The sequence below is a fragment of the Cololabis saira genome, chromosome 15 (genome assembly GCF_033807715.1).
Source record: "Cololabis saira isolate AMF1-May2022 chromosome 15, fColSai1.1, whole genome shotgun sequence".
NCBI classification, from domain to species: domain Eukaryota; kingdom Metazoa; phylum Chordata; class Actinopteri; order Beloniformes; family Belonidae; genus Cololabis; species Cololabis saira.
In genome coordinates, this window is record NC_084601.1 from 12,929,465 (window position 1) to 12,947,961 (window position 18,497).

An 18,497-nucleotide genomic window follows, 5' to 3' on the forward strand; every position below is an offset into this window, starting at 1 on the left:
ATAACTTCTCATTTCAACTAACTGGCCATCATCCATCACTGTTTCCTACAGCGCTTTCAACCGGCTTTCAACGCGAGCGACAGGAAGAAAATAGAAGCAGGGCGACCGACAAATGTTCAGCTTAAAACGGCGCGCCGCGTCGCACTGCGTAGTGCTGCGTCAGTCGCAGCCAGTTAGGACAGTCCAATAGAAAATAAAGCAAAGGAATTGATTTTGTCGCTGCTTAACTTAAAATTGGATAAATGAATATGAAACAATAGAAAGAAAGCAGAACATCCATCCTGTAATAGCGCACATGTTTAGTGCAATAACAAAAGTGCAAACAGAAAGTCTGTAGAAAAACTTGTAAACATATTTGTGCCTCAAAGGCCATGACTGTAGGCTACACTTGTAGTAAAACAGAAAAAAATAACTTATGAACTCAACAGCTCAATGCCATTTTCCATTGGCATTTTATGACTATTTTTTGACTCTCACAGTAATACGGGACGCGTACTTTAGTTTATAAATACGGGACGATTCCGTTTTCCAAGGGACGTTTAGCAACCCTAATCGCGTCATTCAGGCAGCCAATCAGCACATGCCTCATTATCATAGCCTCCCCGCCCACTCAGAATCCCGCATAAATAATGAGGTTAGAAACTGGGAAGATAAAGACATGGCTCAGAGGCTGAATTTTTGATTTATTTAGCAAAAACAATCAAAAGCTTGTTTTTAAGACATTCAAGGCCTGTTTAAAATAGGTATTAGATGCCATAATAGGTTCCCTTTAAACAGTACTGGAGTTGAGGGGGGATGAGGGGGGATGGCATCCCCCCCTGAAATAAAAACGGTCAAAATCATCCCGCCTGTAAAACTGCCATCCCCCCTTTCCATCCCTTATGTCATTTCATCAATGAATGTGGTATTACTGCTATTTCAACATTTAGAGTCATCACCAGAAAAATAACACCAGAAAAATAACTTATTTGACAATTTTCACCTGTTTCAAGTACATTTTCACTTGAAATAAGTAGAAAAATCTGCCAGTGGGACTAGATTTATCTTCTCATTACAAGCAAAAAAATGTATTTCAAACTTATTTGAAGTGAAAATCTACTTGAAACAGGTGAAAATTGTTGTTTTTTCCAGTGATGAGTCTTGTTTTAAGTGTAATGAGATTTTTTTTGACTAAAAAGGAGACATTTTAACTAGAAATAAGACAAATATTCTTGTTAAGATTTTGAGTTTTTGCAGTGATCCATTTTACTTATCCTGTGAAGCACAGAATCATATTGATAAGTTCAGAAAACTGTTTTTTATTTTTGTGTTTTGATGTATTTGATGTAAGCCCAGTGGATATTTAAAGCTTACCGAAGGCTGCATTTAACTGCTGCTATGTCATTCCTGCAGTATTTATGCAGCTGTTTTGGTCAGTGCTATTATTTGTAATATATTATATTATTTGTAATCAGCACAAATTATCTGTCCCCATATGATAAAATCCACCATCCCCCCTGATTTTTTTTTTTTTTTTTTTTTACAACTCGAGTACTGCCTTTAAATCTAATTTTATCGTTCAACACGTGCAGGCCGATAAAGAGTGCGGTGGTTTTATTGTGAAAGGGCTGGCCGGAAGCCGCCAGCCTGCCGGCTCCGCAGCAGCAGCGAGCAGCCCGAGCCGCGGGAGGAGAGAGGATGTGGCTCTGCTGACATCTGCAACCAGGGGTTCACTGGACACGACCAGCCGGGCTGACGCTCCGCAGCCTCTCCTCCAACTAACTTTGAGACATGTAACTGGCCGAGAAGGTAAACTCACTCCACTTCACTTTGCGTTGTTTTTTTATTTTACTTTAAACAGCGTTTGGGATACTTTTTCCAGTTGTCACACTCGCTGTGTTCACCTATAGGTTTAATTTGAACGACGTCAGATTTATATGGCTGGCCGCTTTACAGTGTTTGAAGTCAAACGTAGTTGAGCGGTATCTGTAGATGAGTAATAACAGATAATAAACTGCTCCCAGTGGCTGATTTCGGGAAGTTAAGATTTGCCGATATGCTTCCGCCTTGGTGCAGCGATCATCTTTTATTTGAGAGCCTCTCCCTCTGTCTACTAACATTACAATCCCCCCAAAACTGATTTATTTGCACCCCTCTGGAGACCTGTTGCTGAGCTGGACCGCACATGTGCTGGGGTCTTACTCAGTCCCTCCAAACTCCTCTTAAACCTGAAGCAAAAGATAGTTCAAGGTCAGAGTTGGAGCAATTAAAGAGGTAATAAGAGACCATGTGTGGGAGATTTTAAAAGCAAAAGTTAGAGGGAAAGAGTTGCCAGGACAAATAGGTCTCCTAGAAGTTAAAGGAAAAACATCAGGTGATTGTGGGAGACTTGCTTTTCTTTTGTTTGTGCAACCTGTTCCGCTGGTGCTTCTTGGATACAACACCCTTTAACAGCTATCTGTCCTCTCATGTCTGGCTGGCAAGCAAATGAAGCGTGTGCTGCAACGCAGTGCATTCCTCTCTGGCCAAGGAGAAGAGAAACTGGGACTGTAACATGTGTCATATGGCATGCATCTTCTGCACAAACATAACCTTAATCATCAAGACATCGTTCCCCATCAGCATCAGGGGTGAAATTTGTGCAGGAGGTTGCAGCTCTGGGGAACAAATAAATGCTAGACCGCAATTACTTGTTAATGTTGCATACTCACTTAATCAAATAAAAAAGTGGGTCAGGATTAAAGCTGCGTCTCAGTTCTCTGTCTCCTCCTGCTCCTTCCAAAAAGCTCCCCACCATGGCTATCGGATTCAGAGAGGGTGGAAGGTGTGATGGACAGCCAATAAAAGAGGGTTTTGTCTGCAGGCGTCTCCATTTTGAAACCTCAGGAGTCCAGAGTTCTCTGGCCAGAGCCCAGATTGGAGTGAAAAGGCTGTGCTGCTCCCTTCAAGGACTCACAGTTTGACTTTGTGTCATAGTTTGATAGATTTTCATTTACCAGTCCTGCAGATTTTCTGTCTCACTTTTTCTTTTCTTTTCCTCTGAGACCAAATGCAGACAAACTGTTGCCAGAATGAACTTTTTCCTCATTGGAAGAAGGAAATAACCATCGCCGGGTTCTGGTGTGACAAAGGGGAAGCAGTGTTTGGCGTGTGTGCACATGAGTGTTGCCACTAAGCCTGTCTGGCAGTGGCTGACGCAACTGTAAATAGCACCCTGCTGTAATATTAATGCAACACAATTATGTGATTACACCGAGTTCAGTATCAACAGAGCTAAGTGGTCTGTTTTTAGTGCAGGACTCTTTTAGACTTTCTCATGTTAAGCTCTTCTGTCAGACACGAACGTCTACCGCGCTGTCTTTGTGTATCTGTAAACTCGGACTAATCCGCCTTTTTTAACAAGCAAATGGGGATTTATCTACCTGCAAATATTTTTGGCTCAACAGGAGAGAATAAAATAAGGAGTCCTGTTTTAGTCCTCTTTTTTCACTAAATCCAAATTTCAACATAAGTGTTGCTTAGACCAGACTTTTTAAATATCACCACTGTTTAAAGAAAAAAGCATCATGTATTCATTCAGCTTGACCCAGAGGATAGTTAATTTGTGTCTAGAGGTGTTAGATTTAAGGAGGAAAAGACAGGTTTTTCACAAAATACTTTGATGTCGTCTCAGCGGTGCTGCAGATGAGATGAGTTTGAATAAACCCTGAAGGGAAGCTGCAAGTGAACTGTGAATGAGGTGATTAGAAACCTCATGTGATCTATAAAAAACTGTGAAAAACACAAGCACAGTTTGGATTACACGCTTCTTTAAAAAAAAAAAAAAAAAAAGATTCACTGTGAAGCATCGCTGTAATGATGTTCATCGGGCAAACAAACAGTGTCTGCCACGTGAGTGTATTACAGGTTCGATTTATTAAGCACGTCGCTGGATTCACAGTCATAATTTAGCCTCTTGCATCTGTGCGGTTCGTATTTAATGAGCATCTTAATGCAGCCCTGAGCATGCTGTTACATTTATGATGCCGGTGTTGAGTGCTGCTGGTATGAGCAGATGCAATCTTTCTCTGTGCAGGTGTTCAGATGGATAGCTGCGTTTATTTGTACATAACTTCTTTCTGCATAAAATCTCATCCCCGATGGTTTTGTTTAATAATTAACAGATATAATTAGTGCTGTCTTTGAGGGACTAACTGTATCGCCACCTCTGTGGTGTGTTTTAGACATGCAATAGTCCTTTAAAGCACGTTTCTATTCATTTTCTGTAGGCCTGTGTTGAAAAAATCGATTTCCCAATTCTAAATCGATTCTCATATTAATTCCTAAAAATCGATTCATATGTCTAAAGATCGATTTTTTTTATTTTTATTTATTTATTTTTTTTTAATTTACCGGTAGGTTTTTTATTTTTTCATCATTACATTACAACTTTTGGTTATTTTTTTGTTTATCCCCAAAAAAGGAATGTTTTGTTGGAATAACTGGTGCCAAGTTTTTGCCTTTAAATATGTTTAAAGGTATGAAAACATTAAAGTGTTAGGTTATAATTGCATAAATTGTCTATATTTTATTACTTTATATACTGTCTTGGGGTTACATTTGCAAAAAATGCTAAAAACCAAATGCTCAAAAATTAAAAACCAAAATAGGCCGAAAATGGAACAAATAAAAACGGAATGTGGGAAAAAATAAAACCGATTTCATCCGTCTCTGTTTGCTGCCCTGGATCTGTTTGATAATTCTGACCCACGATGTTTCTGAAAGCAGTTCTATCAGCATTCTGGGAGCTGATTGGTCCTTACAGCATCATTAGCTGCCAATACTTGCTGTTTAATCTCAATATAATACTAGTAGTAATATTTTGCATAACTACAGTCATATAATTCATGCAACAGCTCCAAAAACAGTTTTAATAACACTATCCCAAATCAATATCGGAATCGAATCGAATCGGATCGAATCAAATCTTAATAATCGATTCTGAATCTTAAGAATCGGAATCGAATCGATTCTTGACATTTGAATCGATCCCCAGCCCTAATTTTCTGTATCTTTCTTGCAGATGTGTGTGTGCCGCGGGGCATGCTGAGGCTCGGCCCGTCACGGTGCCTCCGTGGTGCTCTCCATCATGAGGGGGCGCTGTTCTCGAAAACTAGGCGTGCTGGCCAAGGCCGGGTTCTTGCTGTGGCTGCTGTGGCTGGGCTATCTTCTGCTGGCGCGCTCTTCTTTCCCCTCGTCTTCCTCGGCGCAGGAAGAAGATGGAGAGCGCAGTGTTCTGGTGGGGAGGCTGTCTCTGGACGAGAGTGGGACGGATGGACAGCTGGCCAGGCCCGTCTACGTCAAACCGGCACCGGACAGCAATGCGGCGGGGGAGATGGGTCGGGCCACTCACCTCAACCTCAGCCCCGACGAAAAGAAGCAGGAGCAAGAAGCCGTGGAGCGCTACGCTATCAACATCTTCGTCAGTGACAAAATTTCCCTCCACCGGCACATCCAAGACAACAGGATGAATGAGTGAGTGCGTTTGTTTTTTTTTTTGAGTTTCTAACCAAAATAAAGCCTTGAATATGTTCTGGAGCCGACCCGGTGCCAAGCGTGTGAGCACTTTAACGGAAATCCAGTTCTCCACCGACAATAGAAAACCAAGTTGGGAGGCTTAAGCGACGTCGGTGTGGCTTAGAAGGTGGTGAAAGCAGCTCAGCGCCTGAATAGAGCGACAGCTATTCTCAGCTCGGCACATGTGATGAAACGCAGTCTGTGAAGTCTTTTATTAGTAGTTTCCCCTTCCTCGTTTGCCTTATCCTTTACTGGCTCCCATTCTAATCACACCCAGATGTCTCGTGGAACAACCATTCATTTCCATTGTGTAAAGCTTTATATGCCCTGGGGTGCACCAGTAAACGACAAACACGTTCAAGCTGGACCCGTCACTACATTCAAGAACCATGTTCCTAAGATACTTTATGTCGTTCTCAGTGGTAAAACATGACGCTCCTCGCACAGCGGAAGACATACCAATACTTTGATCTCTTCATCAGTCTGTGAGAGTGAAGACACAACCCGTCCTCATTCAAAGAGAGCCTTATCAGACCTTATCAGACATATATGCATTCACTGGAGAAACGTGATGAAATACAGGCCTTGACGCCTGAGTGACCTTTAAACAGGTGTGTTTTATTGTTTTCCTGCTTTGACCAGTTTTTCTGCATTGCACTTGTACGCCTGGCGTGACTCAGAGGAGACGTGGCACGTTTCCTCAGAACATTATAGTGTTTTGACAGATAAACGGCCGTTTTTAGATGATATGTCAGCGGAGTTATATATTGAAAAAGAGCAGGTTTCACCAGTGGGTGCATGTAGTGAGTTATCGCCAGGCGACATGGGCCAATATCACACAAACCAGGATGTTTGTGAATGGAAGTTGAATTTCTCTTCCTGCTGGCAGCCTGTCAGAAATGGGGTGCAGTTTCTGTTCGGTTTTAGGCCCCATAGTGCTGTAAGCACATTCATTAGTTCCTTCTGTGTTCATTCAATGCCTATATATGTTCATTGTTATTATTTAATTACATAAGCTTAATCTGACAGGCTCCTTTCATGCCTCATGTTGAAACTGCAGCTTTGTTGATGAAGATCCTTTGAAAGATGGAGAAAGACTGGAAGTGTGTTCTGGTGGGGCATTACTATTGATTCCAGCGCACTTTCAGCGGTGTCATCGTCTGGAGCTGTGTAGGCAGGGTGCGAGCTTGTCTCGGTAATTCTGGCTCCTGTTATTCTTCATTCCACGTCTGACACCTCAGGCCTCCATCCTCTGCTGTGAGAGAAAACTGAGCCCCGATCCTCCGGAAGCAGCTCCTTCAGATGTACTTGATCGTTGGACTGTTACTTTAAAAACATTTATAGACTTCACACAGGCTTTTTCAAGGCTCTCTCGTCTCACACTGAGGTTTGTCCGGACCTGGCCTGTTAGCGTAGGACTGGTGCTCCCGACTAAAACTGCTCAAATTACACTTACTGCACCACTTTATTCATATTTTTCTCACCTTGTCAGTATTACCAATTCACAAGTGATCTGCTAAAAAAAGACAATTTACAGAAATGATCAAGCTTTAACAAAAAAGAAAAAGAATGAAGGGTAGATTTGTTTTGATCGCTTATTCGAATGCTTAGTTTTATTTTTTTTAAATGACCCATAATTTGAAGGACTGAGCAAAGAGAAAGCAGAAGAATAGCAATTACTAAGTGGACATGGAAAGACACAGTTGCACACGGAATTATCTTAATGATGATGATTAAACACAAAAAAAACGCAGTCATTTCCAGTCTGCACTTTTTAAACTTCAGTTGCAAAAGGTTGATGTGGATAAATGGCCCTGGTCTCAAACTCCGCTCACCCTTCTGCATGGCATTTTTCTTTTATCTGTTTTAACAGTCATATCTGTATTTTTACGGTGTTCCTAGCAGCGATCGGCGGATCTTAGAAACCGCACTGTAAATAAATCTTCATTCCCTCGACGCTCCATCTGAACTGGGAAGTCAGAATTCCCTGGCTCCCGACCGTATTATCGGTATTTTATGCATTTAACCAGGGCGGCATTGTGTTTGATTAATGTCGTTACGGTGTTTGCTTTTGCAAACTCGCTGCATCAACTGGCAGCAGTGGCGGCAGAAGTCACAGGAGTGGCTGAAACGATAACAAGGCACAGTTGTTTCGAGCAGATAGTGATGTAAGCGGGCTTTCATGGGAGGGTTTAACGTGTGAAGTCATTTTGGTCTGAAGAAGCTGACGGATTCTCTCGTCGGCTTCAGCTAAAAATATAATCACATCCGATTCCAGTGCATTGCATTTTGTACCAGACACTACTTTCCCCTTTTCAACATGCTTTTTTATCAAGTAAAGTGAACTGAATTTCTTGTCTTACAATCAAATCTCTTATTCTTTTCAAATGCTTTGAAGTTTTTAGTATCAGCTTATTCCTTTTTTAATCTTCATTTAGTTTAATCAATGCAGCCTCTGTCCTGTTTTTTATTTTTTTATTGCTGCTTTCATCTCTGTTTGCTCGCGTCTCTGTGCTCTCTCCCGGAGCGCTACTGCGGTATGTTGCTCGCTGGTGTGATGGCCCCTCCACCCCCATCAATTTTTTTCTGCAACTCGTTATTGTTTTAATGAAGGCCATATGGATTAAGACCAGACATCTCCTCCTGCTGTATTTGAAGCTAAGGCTTCAAGGCCTTTTAAGACAAAAAAAAAGCGCGAGAGAGAGAAAGCTCCAACTTGCGCAGGTTCATTTAGAGTGTCGTTTTTCTCTGTAAATATGTACTTAACATGTATACTAATGCTTATGTCAACTCTGTCTCTCCCTCAACCCACATAAACACACACACACATACCTCAGATGCCGGAATAAGAAGTTTGACTACCGACATTTACCTACCACCTCTGTGATCATAGCCTTCTACAACGAGGCCCTGTCCACGCTGCTGAGGACTATTCACAGCGTGCTGGAGACCACGCCCGCCATCCTGTTGAGAGAGATCATCCTTATTGATGACTACAGCGACCGAGGTTTGACAGTCTGCAATAAAACTTTTTTTTTCCTTCTCAATGGTGTATTTGTGCAAGAAAAACTCCCAGGATTAGGTCCTTTAAGGCACAAACAAACAAGAGTGCCAGTGAGACAAACCTCAGATGTGTGCTTTTGATTTTCTCACAAACAGTGAGTTTAAAAAAAAATATATATATAGACTACAGAAGTCTATATAGATATATACAGTATACTGTATAAGAATATGTTGAAGGGTGAACGGTGAATGCCTCTGGATATACTTTGATATCAATTAGAAAAACATCTTCTGAAGCAAGTTAGGACTCACATCTGTAATAAGAATGAGCAGTGGGTATTGAAAAATGAGTTATTTGTTTTATGTCTGGCACGTCTCCGCGCCGGCCTCTGCTTGCCTCATTCTTAGGTTTCATGCTTGCTCAAATATTTATTTTTTATTCCTTTCTCTCTCCCTCTCTCTTTTTTGCCCCTTATGCCCACAACAACGAGACAAAGGAAGGGTTAGCATTCGTCTCATTTCTGATACAGCATCTGTGAGCACAAACATTGCTGACCTCCGGAGCGCTATTATATATATATATTTATAATGTTTCTTTCACTGGGTTTTCAGCTTGATGCTTTTCAGAAATTGCATCCAGGAGTAGCTTGACGCCTGCATGCTTAGCATGAATTAGAATGAGGAGCCACACAGTCTTCGCTGTGTCTGTCCGAGACATTACACCATAATGGTGAGTTCAGAGAGCGGCGCGCTGCTGTGACATCACTCCCTCTCCTCTAACCACTGTTTCCAAGAGGAATGCGAGACATGCCGCTCCCGAAGCAGAAGGGTTACCGCGGACGGACTGAGGTTGGAGGACTGGCAGCTTTTTTTTTTTTTTTTTTTTAAACGTGCTTCCCAGCCAGTTGAACAGCGCCCAGCATACCAAGCCTGGCTTGCACCTCATTTGTCTGTTACACCTCAAACATCAGACGTCAGAGGTTAGATGGTTGGGAGTATAAGACGTGTAAATCGCTGTGTAAATCTGTTTTTGATTCATGTAAATCGACCTGAACCGTAGACGTGTAATAAACCGGGATGGCCAGTTAGATCAAGTTACCAGACCACAAATAGCAGTTGAATCTAAGATGCGTGAATCTAGCCCAATGCCAGTGACGGTGTTTGCAGTCATGTTTCCTTCATTTGAAAGCAGATACATCTTTTGAGTAACTTGCTTGTAATAGGAAGAAGATGTCTCTTGTTGTGATAAGTAGGCCTGCGTTGAAAAAAATCGATTTCCAAATTCTAAATCGATTCTCATATTAATTCCTAAAAATCGATTAATATGTCTAAAGATCGTTTTTACATTTTTTTTTTTTTTTTTTAAATTTATTTATTTATGTTTTTTTTTTCATCATTGCATTACAACTTTTGGTTATTTTTTTGTTTATCCCCAAAAAAGGAATGTTTTGTTGGACACGAGAATAACTGGTGCCATGTTTTTGCCTTTAAATATGTTTAAAGGTATAAAAACTATTAAATTAAATAAAAGTGTTAGGTTATAATTGCATAAATTGTCTATATTTCATTACTTTATATACTGTCTTGGGGTTACATTTGCAAAAAATGCTAAAAACCAAATGCTCAAAAATTCAAACCCAAAATAGACCGAAAATTGAACAAATAAAAACGGAATGTGGGAAAAAATAAAACCGATTTCATCCGTCTCTGTTTGCTGTCCTGGATCTGTTTGGTAATTCTGATCCACACGATGTTTCTGAAAGCAGTTCTATCAGCATTCTGGGAGCTGATTGGTCCTTACAGCATCATTAGCTGCCAATACTTGCTGTTTAATCTCAATATAATACTAGTAGTAATATTTTGCATAACTACAATCATATAATTCATGCATAAGCTCAATCGATTCTGAATCTTAAGAATCGGAATCGAATCGATTCTTGACATTTGAAACGATCCCCAGCCCTAGTGATAAGGCTAAAAAATCAATAAAGCCAGCTTGAACTTACAGTAGACTCATTTCCCTCATTATTATTTATAAATCTGTTAATACAGAGTTTGGAAATTCTTCAGTATAGAAAGAAGTGAAGGTGTGTGATGTGTAAATGGCTCTACGTGTATTTTTATCCAACAGTGTACCTGAAAACGCAGCTGGCTGAATACATCAGTAACCTGCAGCGCGTGCGTCTCATTCGGACCAACAAAAGGGAGGGGCTGGTGCGCGCTCGCCTCATCGGCGCCACCTACGCCACAGGTGACGTTCTGACCTTCCTGGACTGCCACTGCGAGTGCGTCCCTGGCTGGATTGAGCCGCTGCTGGAAAGGTGAGCAAGTCACACGATTACCTCACCGATCCGACCAGAGTGTTGAGGGGACGTAAGGCAGACGCGGGCTGTACCTGAATCCGATGCTTTTGGCTTTTGTGTTCAGGATCGCCGAGAACGCCAGTACCATAGTGTGCCCGGTGATCGACACCATCGACTGGAACACCTTTGAGTTTTACATGCAAACAGATGAGCCGATGATCGGGGGATTCGACTGGAGACTCACCTTTCAGTGGCACTCCGTCCCCGAAGTGGAGCGCAAGAGGCGCAAGTCTCGCATTGACCCCATCAGGTACGGCGCGGCAGCCCTTTTCAAAGGCTCTTCGCATGAGGAACCCCTTTATCAGATTGGCACATCCCAACGTGGGGATCTGCTTTCAAAACAAAATAGACCACTCACTACTAATTTATAACCGTCAACAAACATTATTCAGATAGTTCATTAAGCCCCAACGCGGTGCCTGATTGTTATCTTGGTGTCCCCTCAGGTCTCCTACCATGGCAGGGGGATTATTTGCCGTGAGCAAAGCCTACTTTGAGTACCTTGGCACATATGACATGGGTATGGAGGTGTGGGGAGGAGAAAACCTGGAGCTCTCTTTCAGGGTGAGTTCAGTTTTCCACCAGAGAAAATAAAAGCTCTGCTTAACTTCCACAGTGCCTTTGAGCAAGATGAGACCCGAGCGCAGCTTTTAAAGAAGAAACCAATCTGTTGACCCATCTCGTTTGTCATTTTTGATAAAGGCTGATGATCGATTCGTTGATTACCAGAGAGTGCATGTTTCCGTTGCGTGAGGACTTGATTCATCTCTCTAATAGCTTTGCAGCAGCAGCAGCGTCCTTGGTGTTCGAGTGACAAGCATCAGTGTCAGATCACAGCGGCCCGACAACTGAAACTGATATTGACTAATACCTTGTAATATCGATGTTACCTTTCAGGTTGTGTGGTTTTGTTGGTGGAGATGAATCATTTGTACCCTGAAGTGCTCTGTTACGTATGTGGAGATGAAAATGCGACATTAGTTGATTTTCAAGTTTGTCTTCAAGTCTTCAAGTGCTTAAACTTATACTGGTAAATTGAGACCAAAGCCCGGTTTGTCTGGTCTTCACAGGGGGGGGGACGCATCTGACTCACATTTTATTCAGGTGACTGACCCGACCGGTTGCACTGCAAAAACTCAAAATCTTAACAAGAATATTTGTCTTATTTCTAGTTAAAATGCCTAATTTTTTCGTAAAAAAAAACTTAAAACAAGACTCATCACTGGAAAAAACAACAATTTTCACCTGCTTCAAGTAGATTTTCACTTGAAATAAGTAGAAAAATCTGCCAGTGGAACAAGATTTTTTTGCTTGTAATGAGAAGATAAATCTTGTCCCACTGGCAGATTTTTCTACTTATTTCAAGTGAAAATTTACTTGAAACAGGTGAAAATTGTCAAATAACAAGTTATTTTTCTGGTAATGACTCTTGTTTTAAGTGTAATGAGATTTTTTTGACTAAAAATGAGACATTTTAACTAGAAATAAGACAAATATTCCCGATAAGATTTTGAGTTTTTGCAGTGTGAGGATCTTCCACCCTGAAAACCGCTATTCTTGTCTGATGAGTTTTGGCTTGTTTGAATCACCCGCGCACCAAACGCAGCCACACACCACCACATCCATCCTGTCACCTCTGCAGCAGGGAATTTATTGATAAATGCTGATGTTTTAGCATTTTTAACTGCACTAAAACAACAAACCAACTGCCTTCTTGACTTTTTGAGCATTATAATTATCTTCTCATCATAATGATGGATAACTCATTTCCTGCAAGCTGCGGCTGTCACTGCTCCGTCAGCTCTGGGGTTGCGCTCTCTCGCTCTCTCGCCCATGAAATAAGACTGAAACTATGCATATTCTACTATCTTGCATCCACTTGGCCGACGTTTCTTGCTGCGTTGATGTCAACTGACTTAAATTAAAGTGTCATGAAACACATTGTTTCTGTGTCACTGCTGCTGATTATGTTCTATCATTGGAAATATGGCAGCGTATCAGTTAATTCACCGTTTCCAACAGTTAGGAAACATCAGGTGAAATGTTATTCACTATTTATTATGAATTAAGTTGTTTTTATGCTGTTCTTTTTGTTGCACCCGCAGGTGTGGCAGTGTGGGGGGAGTCTGGAGATTCATCCCTGTTCTCACGTGGGCCACGTGTTCCCCAAAAAGGCGCCCTACGCGCGGCCCAACTTCCTCCAGAATACGGTTCGAGCCGCGGAGGTGTGGATGGACTCTTACAAACATCACTTCTACAACAGGAATCCTCCGGCCAGGAAGGTAGAAAATCAATGTGGGGGTTTATCTGGTTTAGCCAGTTGAACGGGAGCTGAACCTGAAGCCCAGAGGCCAATGCTCTGCTACACCTCCCGGCACCGTGTTCGTGTGAGACCAGCAGGTTACCCTTGAAGTTACGTGACATAACTCACCTGTCGAGGTGTCAACACATGATCTCACACCGTCTGCCTCACCGGGTCAGCTAAGTGTACGTGCGTCCAGCGAGGGCATGCACGGGCGGGGGTTTGCGTCGGTACGTCTGCTGCGCCTCTCGGGTCTCAGCGTTGGGCGCTATTAAAGATTCATGCAGCTCAGTTACACTGATCTGAAAAAGTACATTATTTATGCCGGGGATCTTTGATCAAACAATAAATTACCTGGTCAGGGGGACATTGAACACAGCACTGGAAGACCTGATTATAGGCTCCAAAGCTGCCATGCTGCTGTCTTCAAACGGAGCTGAAGATGCTCTGTTGCTATTCAGTCAAATGCTTTAAGAGCTCCAGGCTTTAAATGGTAACAAGTCTTATTTACCGCTTAGTTTTTCATTGTTGTTGAAGCTGTAGCAATCCAGCGTTTTCTGTACATTCAGATCCTGAAACGCTGGTTTTCTGTTGCAGCGTCAGGCGTGGCAGAGGAGGCAGGTGTCAGTACTCTACTCTAACACCCCAGGCTGTAAAGCACACCTCCTGGTTCCCGGTTCCTCAGTGCATCAATTAGATTGCGGTTGCGGAGTTGTGAGAGTATGACACAGCCGTCGTGTCCAGGATGTCAATATTTGCTCTAATGATACGTGTTTGGTTTAAATGAAGCACTTGCATTACAAAGGTCACACTTAAAGGACTTGATGCATTGCAACATCTCTGACATCTCTGTTATTGAAAACAGCATTTTCTGAATGCTCTGAGCCTCGGCGTTTAGTGGATGGCCCGGGTTCCTCCTTTTCTCATCAGAACAGGCGTGACCTGTCAACTTTATTTGCTTTGCTTTTAGCACCTTCAGTAGCTGTGTACTTCACTGAAAAGGAGATCAAATAAAACAAAAGGTAAAAAGCTGTGATGGTGCTTTGTATAATTTGTGTAACGTTAATTTGGGGAAGAGTAACTACCTGTCATCACTAGGATTAGGAATGGGCGAAATTTTACCGTTCACGATTTACCGTCAAAAAAATTCCCCACGGTAAGAATTTGTCATCTCGCGGTAAAAACGATAAATTCCAGTTGATGACGTTTTTGTGTAAAGCCGGATTAATGGTTCTGCGTTAAATCGACGCACAACGTACATGAAGGAAGGAAGGAAGGAAGGAAGGAAGGAAGGAAGGAAGGAAGGAAGGAAGGAAGGAAGGAAGGAAGGAAGGAAGGAAGGAAGGAAGGAAGGAAGGAAGGAGCCAGAAAGAAAGAAAGAAAGAAAGAAAGAAAGAAAGAAAGAAAGAAAGAAAGAAAGAAAGAAAGAAGGATAAATTCCCGTTGATACGTGTTTGTGTAACAAACATGGCGGATCTGAGAGCGAGGAGTTTGAGTCATTACAGTTTTGCAGTACAGGTGTTACTCATTTAATTGGTTTTTATTAATTCAATTTAATTGGTGTAGTTTAGTAGGATTTAGTATTCTTTTTGAGCAGTGTTTTGGGGGCTCCAAAGACAGAATGTGGTGATAGATTTATAGTTAAAAAGATGGAGTTGAATTGGTATTTTTTTTTATCGTCATTTTTATCGTTATTGGGATAAATGCCAGAAATTATCGTCACTCATCTCGTGATACATTTTTTAGTCCATATCGCCCATCCCTAGTCATCACGACTTCTTTTTCATGTTTTTTTTCCAGTCTGAGTTTGATACAGTCTGTTTTCAATGAAAGCAGCAGAGATCAACACTGAGACTTGCTGTCCTGTTCATGACATCCACTACACAGTGCACCAATAACAGTGTTCACTAACACTTTTACGCACCACTGTTTTTCCTATTTCCAGCACATCGGTCTCAATATTGGACTTGCTGTCACATGTGTCCCAGTCCTCCACAGCCTGTTGTCCCCTTGACCTGTCAGTGATTTGAATGCTGTGTCCTGTCTCCAGGAGACCTATGGCGATATCTCAGAGCGCCTGCTGCTGAGAGAGAAGCTGAAATGCAACAGTTTCGACTGGTATCTGAGGAACATCTACCCTGAGTTGCACGTACCCGAGGACAGGGAGGACTGGCATGGAGCTGTAAGTGTTTGTTTGTTTGTTTTTACTCCCCTTCAGCATAAGAAAGTTAGATTTACTCCAGTGAGTGTGACGGTGTAAAAAGAAAGCACACAACAGGCAGAAATGTGTTCCCCCTGATCCCGTAATTCATTCAGTGTGTGGTCTCAAGGTCTGGCTCGGCTCGAAAGAGTAAAAACCAAGAAGAAAGAGATTCCTCGCAGTAATCGGTGCGCGGTGCCACCTCCTTAATGTGGCTGATAATTACTTTTCTCCCGGCAGGTACGTAACTCAGGGATACAATCAGAGTGTCTTGATTACAACGCTCCGGAGCACAACCCCACAGGTGCCCACCTTTCCCTGTTTGGCTGCCACGGCCAGGGAGGCAATCAGGTGCGTTATGCATTTCAGCATTCTTCTCCGCCTCTCTCACGGCCCAGTGGGTGATCAATGCTTCCCGCTAAGCCGGAAAATAAACCAATCTGTTGTTCCATCCAAAAGATATTGCATTCCCCCCAAAAAAATCATAAAAAATGATTTTTTTTTTGACAAATCCAGGGATAAATGGCTGAGCAAGCAGTAGATTGTTTGTCTTAGAGGATCTATATTTAACATGGGACTCAAAAAAAAAAAACTTCCCTCTCATTGCATCAGGTGCCCTTAGCCATAAAAAGCGCCATGTGTTTGTTACTGAAAATCAATGTCTGAATAGCTCCCTTGTGTAACAAAAAACCTGAGGTCCCTTCACCGCATCCATCTCGCGCTCTCTCCCTGGCCCAAATAGGAACCGAGTTGCATTTAAAAGATACATGAGCCTCGCAAGTGGAATTAGTGAAGCAGCTCGAGTAAACGAGTGGAAAGGCTGAGGCCGTGGTCAAGAGCGAGGCTTTTATTGAAAAAATGGCCATTGCAGGCCTCGGTACGCATGGAGGAAGTATGACGTGTGAAGATGGGCAAGTATGAAGACTGATTACCCTGGTCTTCCGCTTAATGGATACCCAGAGGAGCCTTTGCGGGTTTGTCCCGGGCCAGTTTGTTTTACATGACACCCTGGGAGAAGAGGAGGTCTGTGCAATTACTGGCTTAACCAGGAGGTGATCCGTCAGCAGAAGAAAGTAAAGAATGGAAATAAATGCCAACGTGGGCTATTTACAGCTGCTTCTTCAAAGTTTTTCTAATTAAAGACATGCAGCAAGAATTTCAAAGAGAGGGAACAGTGTTTTATCTCCCCCGGTTGGACCGCTTTTCAAAGACAGTTTCAACATTGAGCTTATGTTGGTGAAGTGTATTTTAAGCGTTTTCTGGATTGAAAAATATGCACGTAACTGGGTCTCTCTTCTGCTCTATTCCAGTACTTTGAATACACTTCTCAGAAGGAGATCCGTTTCAACTCCGTGACGGAGCTGTGCGCCGAGGTAACCGAAGGACAGGCCTCTATTGGGATGAGGCACTGCCCCCGTGACTGGGAGAACAAGCCTCCCAGTATCATCTGGGAGTTCAGAAGTGTGAGTGGTTTACTCCCATGCTGACCTACCACCTCATCCTGCAACTTGCAAGGTCGATATTTTTTCTTTGAAATCTAATCCAGAATTTTCCCTGCAACCCTTTCAGGACGGGACCATTTACCATCCTCACTCGGACACGTGCGTGACTGCCTACCGCACCACGGAGGGTCGCACCGACGCCCAGATGAGACGCTGTAAACCTGGCGACAAAAACCAGCTGTGGAAGTTTGAGCGATAGGAAGGCGGAAAAAAATGTAGCAAGAAAATTCAAGTGACCTTCCATGACCACGGTGCAATTACAACGCAGGAGGTCTTCTCTCCGCTGCTCTCACTTCCTCCACTCCCCGAGTCTGCACTCCATTTGAATGGGAACAGCGAGCAAGAAAAAGACTTGAATGAAACGTGATTAGCTCCATTGAACGTTTTTATATGCACACGATATGGCGGTCCTTCTTAGGACAGCATTTGTTGCTTTCCTTCAAGTGCCTCTGCAACCAAAATGGAGCATATTGCACACCTAAATGTCATTGCATTTGACTGTCCTGCACATGGAAAAAAAAAAGTGCCTTTGAAAAGGTTGTAGACAGTTTGTTTTTTTTAACGAGCGTCATGAGCGTCATATTGCACGACAGAATGTTCCCTTTATGTGCAATGCATGTTTGATATTATTGTTAAATCCTCTTGATTGTTTGTATACTTTTCAAAAGAATTTTTAAAGTCGGCTGCTTAAGGAAAAGTGTGCCAGGAATGTAAGGGTAGTAATATTTTGGCCTGAACCAGTTACTTCCTAACATGTTCCATCATGTGAGAGGAAAGCGTAGCGGGAGAGCGCTGTGGTCATACTACACTGCTGCTCAGCTCTATCCTTCGCCTGTGGTGCCAGTTTCGTGGTAGATTACTGCCTGAACAAGACTTGAAGAAGATATTAAGCATTTGAACGAGGCACATTGTGGCCCAGAGAGATCAGAGAGTTGACAGGAATGTTGTAGCCTATTTTTCACTGCTGTGTAAAATTAATAGTAGCCTCTAAATCCATCTCTCTCTGCCTTTTGAAAAAAAAAGCTGTCATCCTCAAAAGCTGTCTTTGCCAACGTGAAAATGTGCCAGTAGGTGCTGACTTTATTGAGACTATTTCAACTGCTAACAGTAAAACAGCGCTGGTATGATGAACCTGATTCTATTAAGTCACCAAAACCCTATGTGCCTTGTTTTAATTGATCTTATTTGTACTTGAAACTTCATCCAAACTGCTTCAGTGAAATCCCCACTCATGTTCCACTAGCACCTGGAGATGCAGTCTAAGTGCTGTTGAAAAGTCTGGGTGAACTAAATCATGAGCGTTGTTTAGTCTCTGCAGTTCGTTGCATTAATGAATATCAGATATTGATACTCGTCAGTCGACACATCTGATAAATATGAAAAATTATTCCCGTTTTTGTGTTACCTTTGCAAATAATGTTTGGTTTAAGGGACCAGAGGGGCGCACTGCTAATGTAAGACCCCTCTAAAACTACTGATTATGTAAAAGGGATGTTGATCACTTAATGTGTTGGTGAACTGACGTAGCATTGATGCGTCAAAAGAAGATTACAGTTTTAGGGATTTTTGAGAGATTAAAAAAAAAAGAACTG

General features: G+C 42.3%; 1 protein-coding gene across 2 annotated transcripts; it reads left to right on the forward strand.

The window, feature by feature from the left end:
• Positions 1–1,633: 1,633 nt before the first annotated feature.
• On the forward strand, positions 1,634–18,497 carry poc1bl (POC1 centriolar protein homolog B (Chlamydomonas), like). 2 transcript variants are annotated; one of them, XM_061742623.1, is made up of 11 exons: positions 1,634–1,788; positions 5,042–5,493; positions 8,373–8,542; positions 10,670–10,859; positions 10,966–11,151; positions 11,348–11,465; positions 13,007–13,183; positions 15,254–15,385; positions 15,644–15,754; positions 16,714–16,866; positions 16,973–18,497. In XM_061742623.1, exons 2-11 carry the CDS (start codon positions 5,108–5,110, stop codon positions 17,102–17,104), a joined length of 1,755 nt encoding a protein of 584 aa, XP_061598607.1. In that variant the 5' UTR covers positions 1,634–1,788; positions 5,042–5,107; the 3' UTR covers positions 17,105–18,497. The 2 variants fall into 2 exon arrangements, with proteins under 2 accessions (XP_061598607.1, XP_061598608.1); XM_061742624.1 differs by lacking the exon at positions 1,634–1,788 and having other exon boundaries at positions 5,361–5,493; positions 8,429–8,542.

Coding starts and splice junctions, on each gene's coding strand:
- poc1bl (XM_061742623.1), top strand. CDS start 5,108: ATGAGGGGGCGCTGTTCTCGAAAACTAGGCGTGCTGGCCAAGGCCGGG. Junction 11,466..13,006: donor ACCTGGAGCTCTCTTTCAGG/GTGAGTTCAGTT, acceptor TTGCACCCGCAG/GTGTGGCAGTGTGGGGGGAG. Junction 13,184..15,253: donor GGAATCCTCCGGCCAGGAAG/GTAGAAAATCAA, acceptor TCCTGTCTCCAG/GAGACCTATGGCGATATCTC.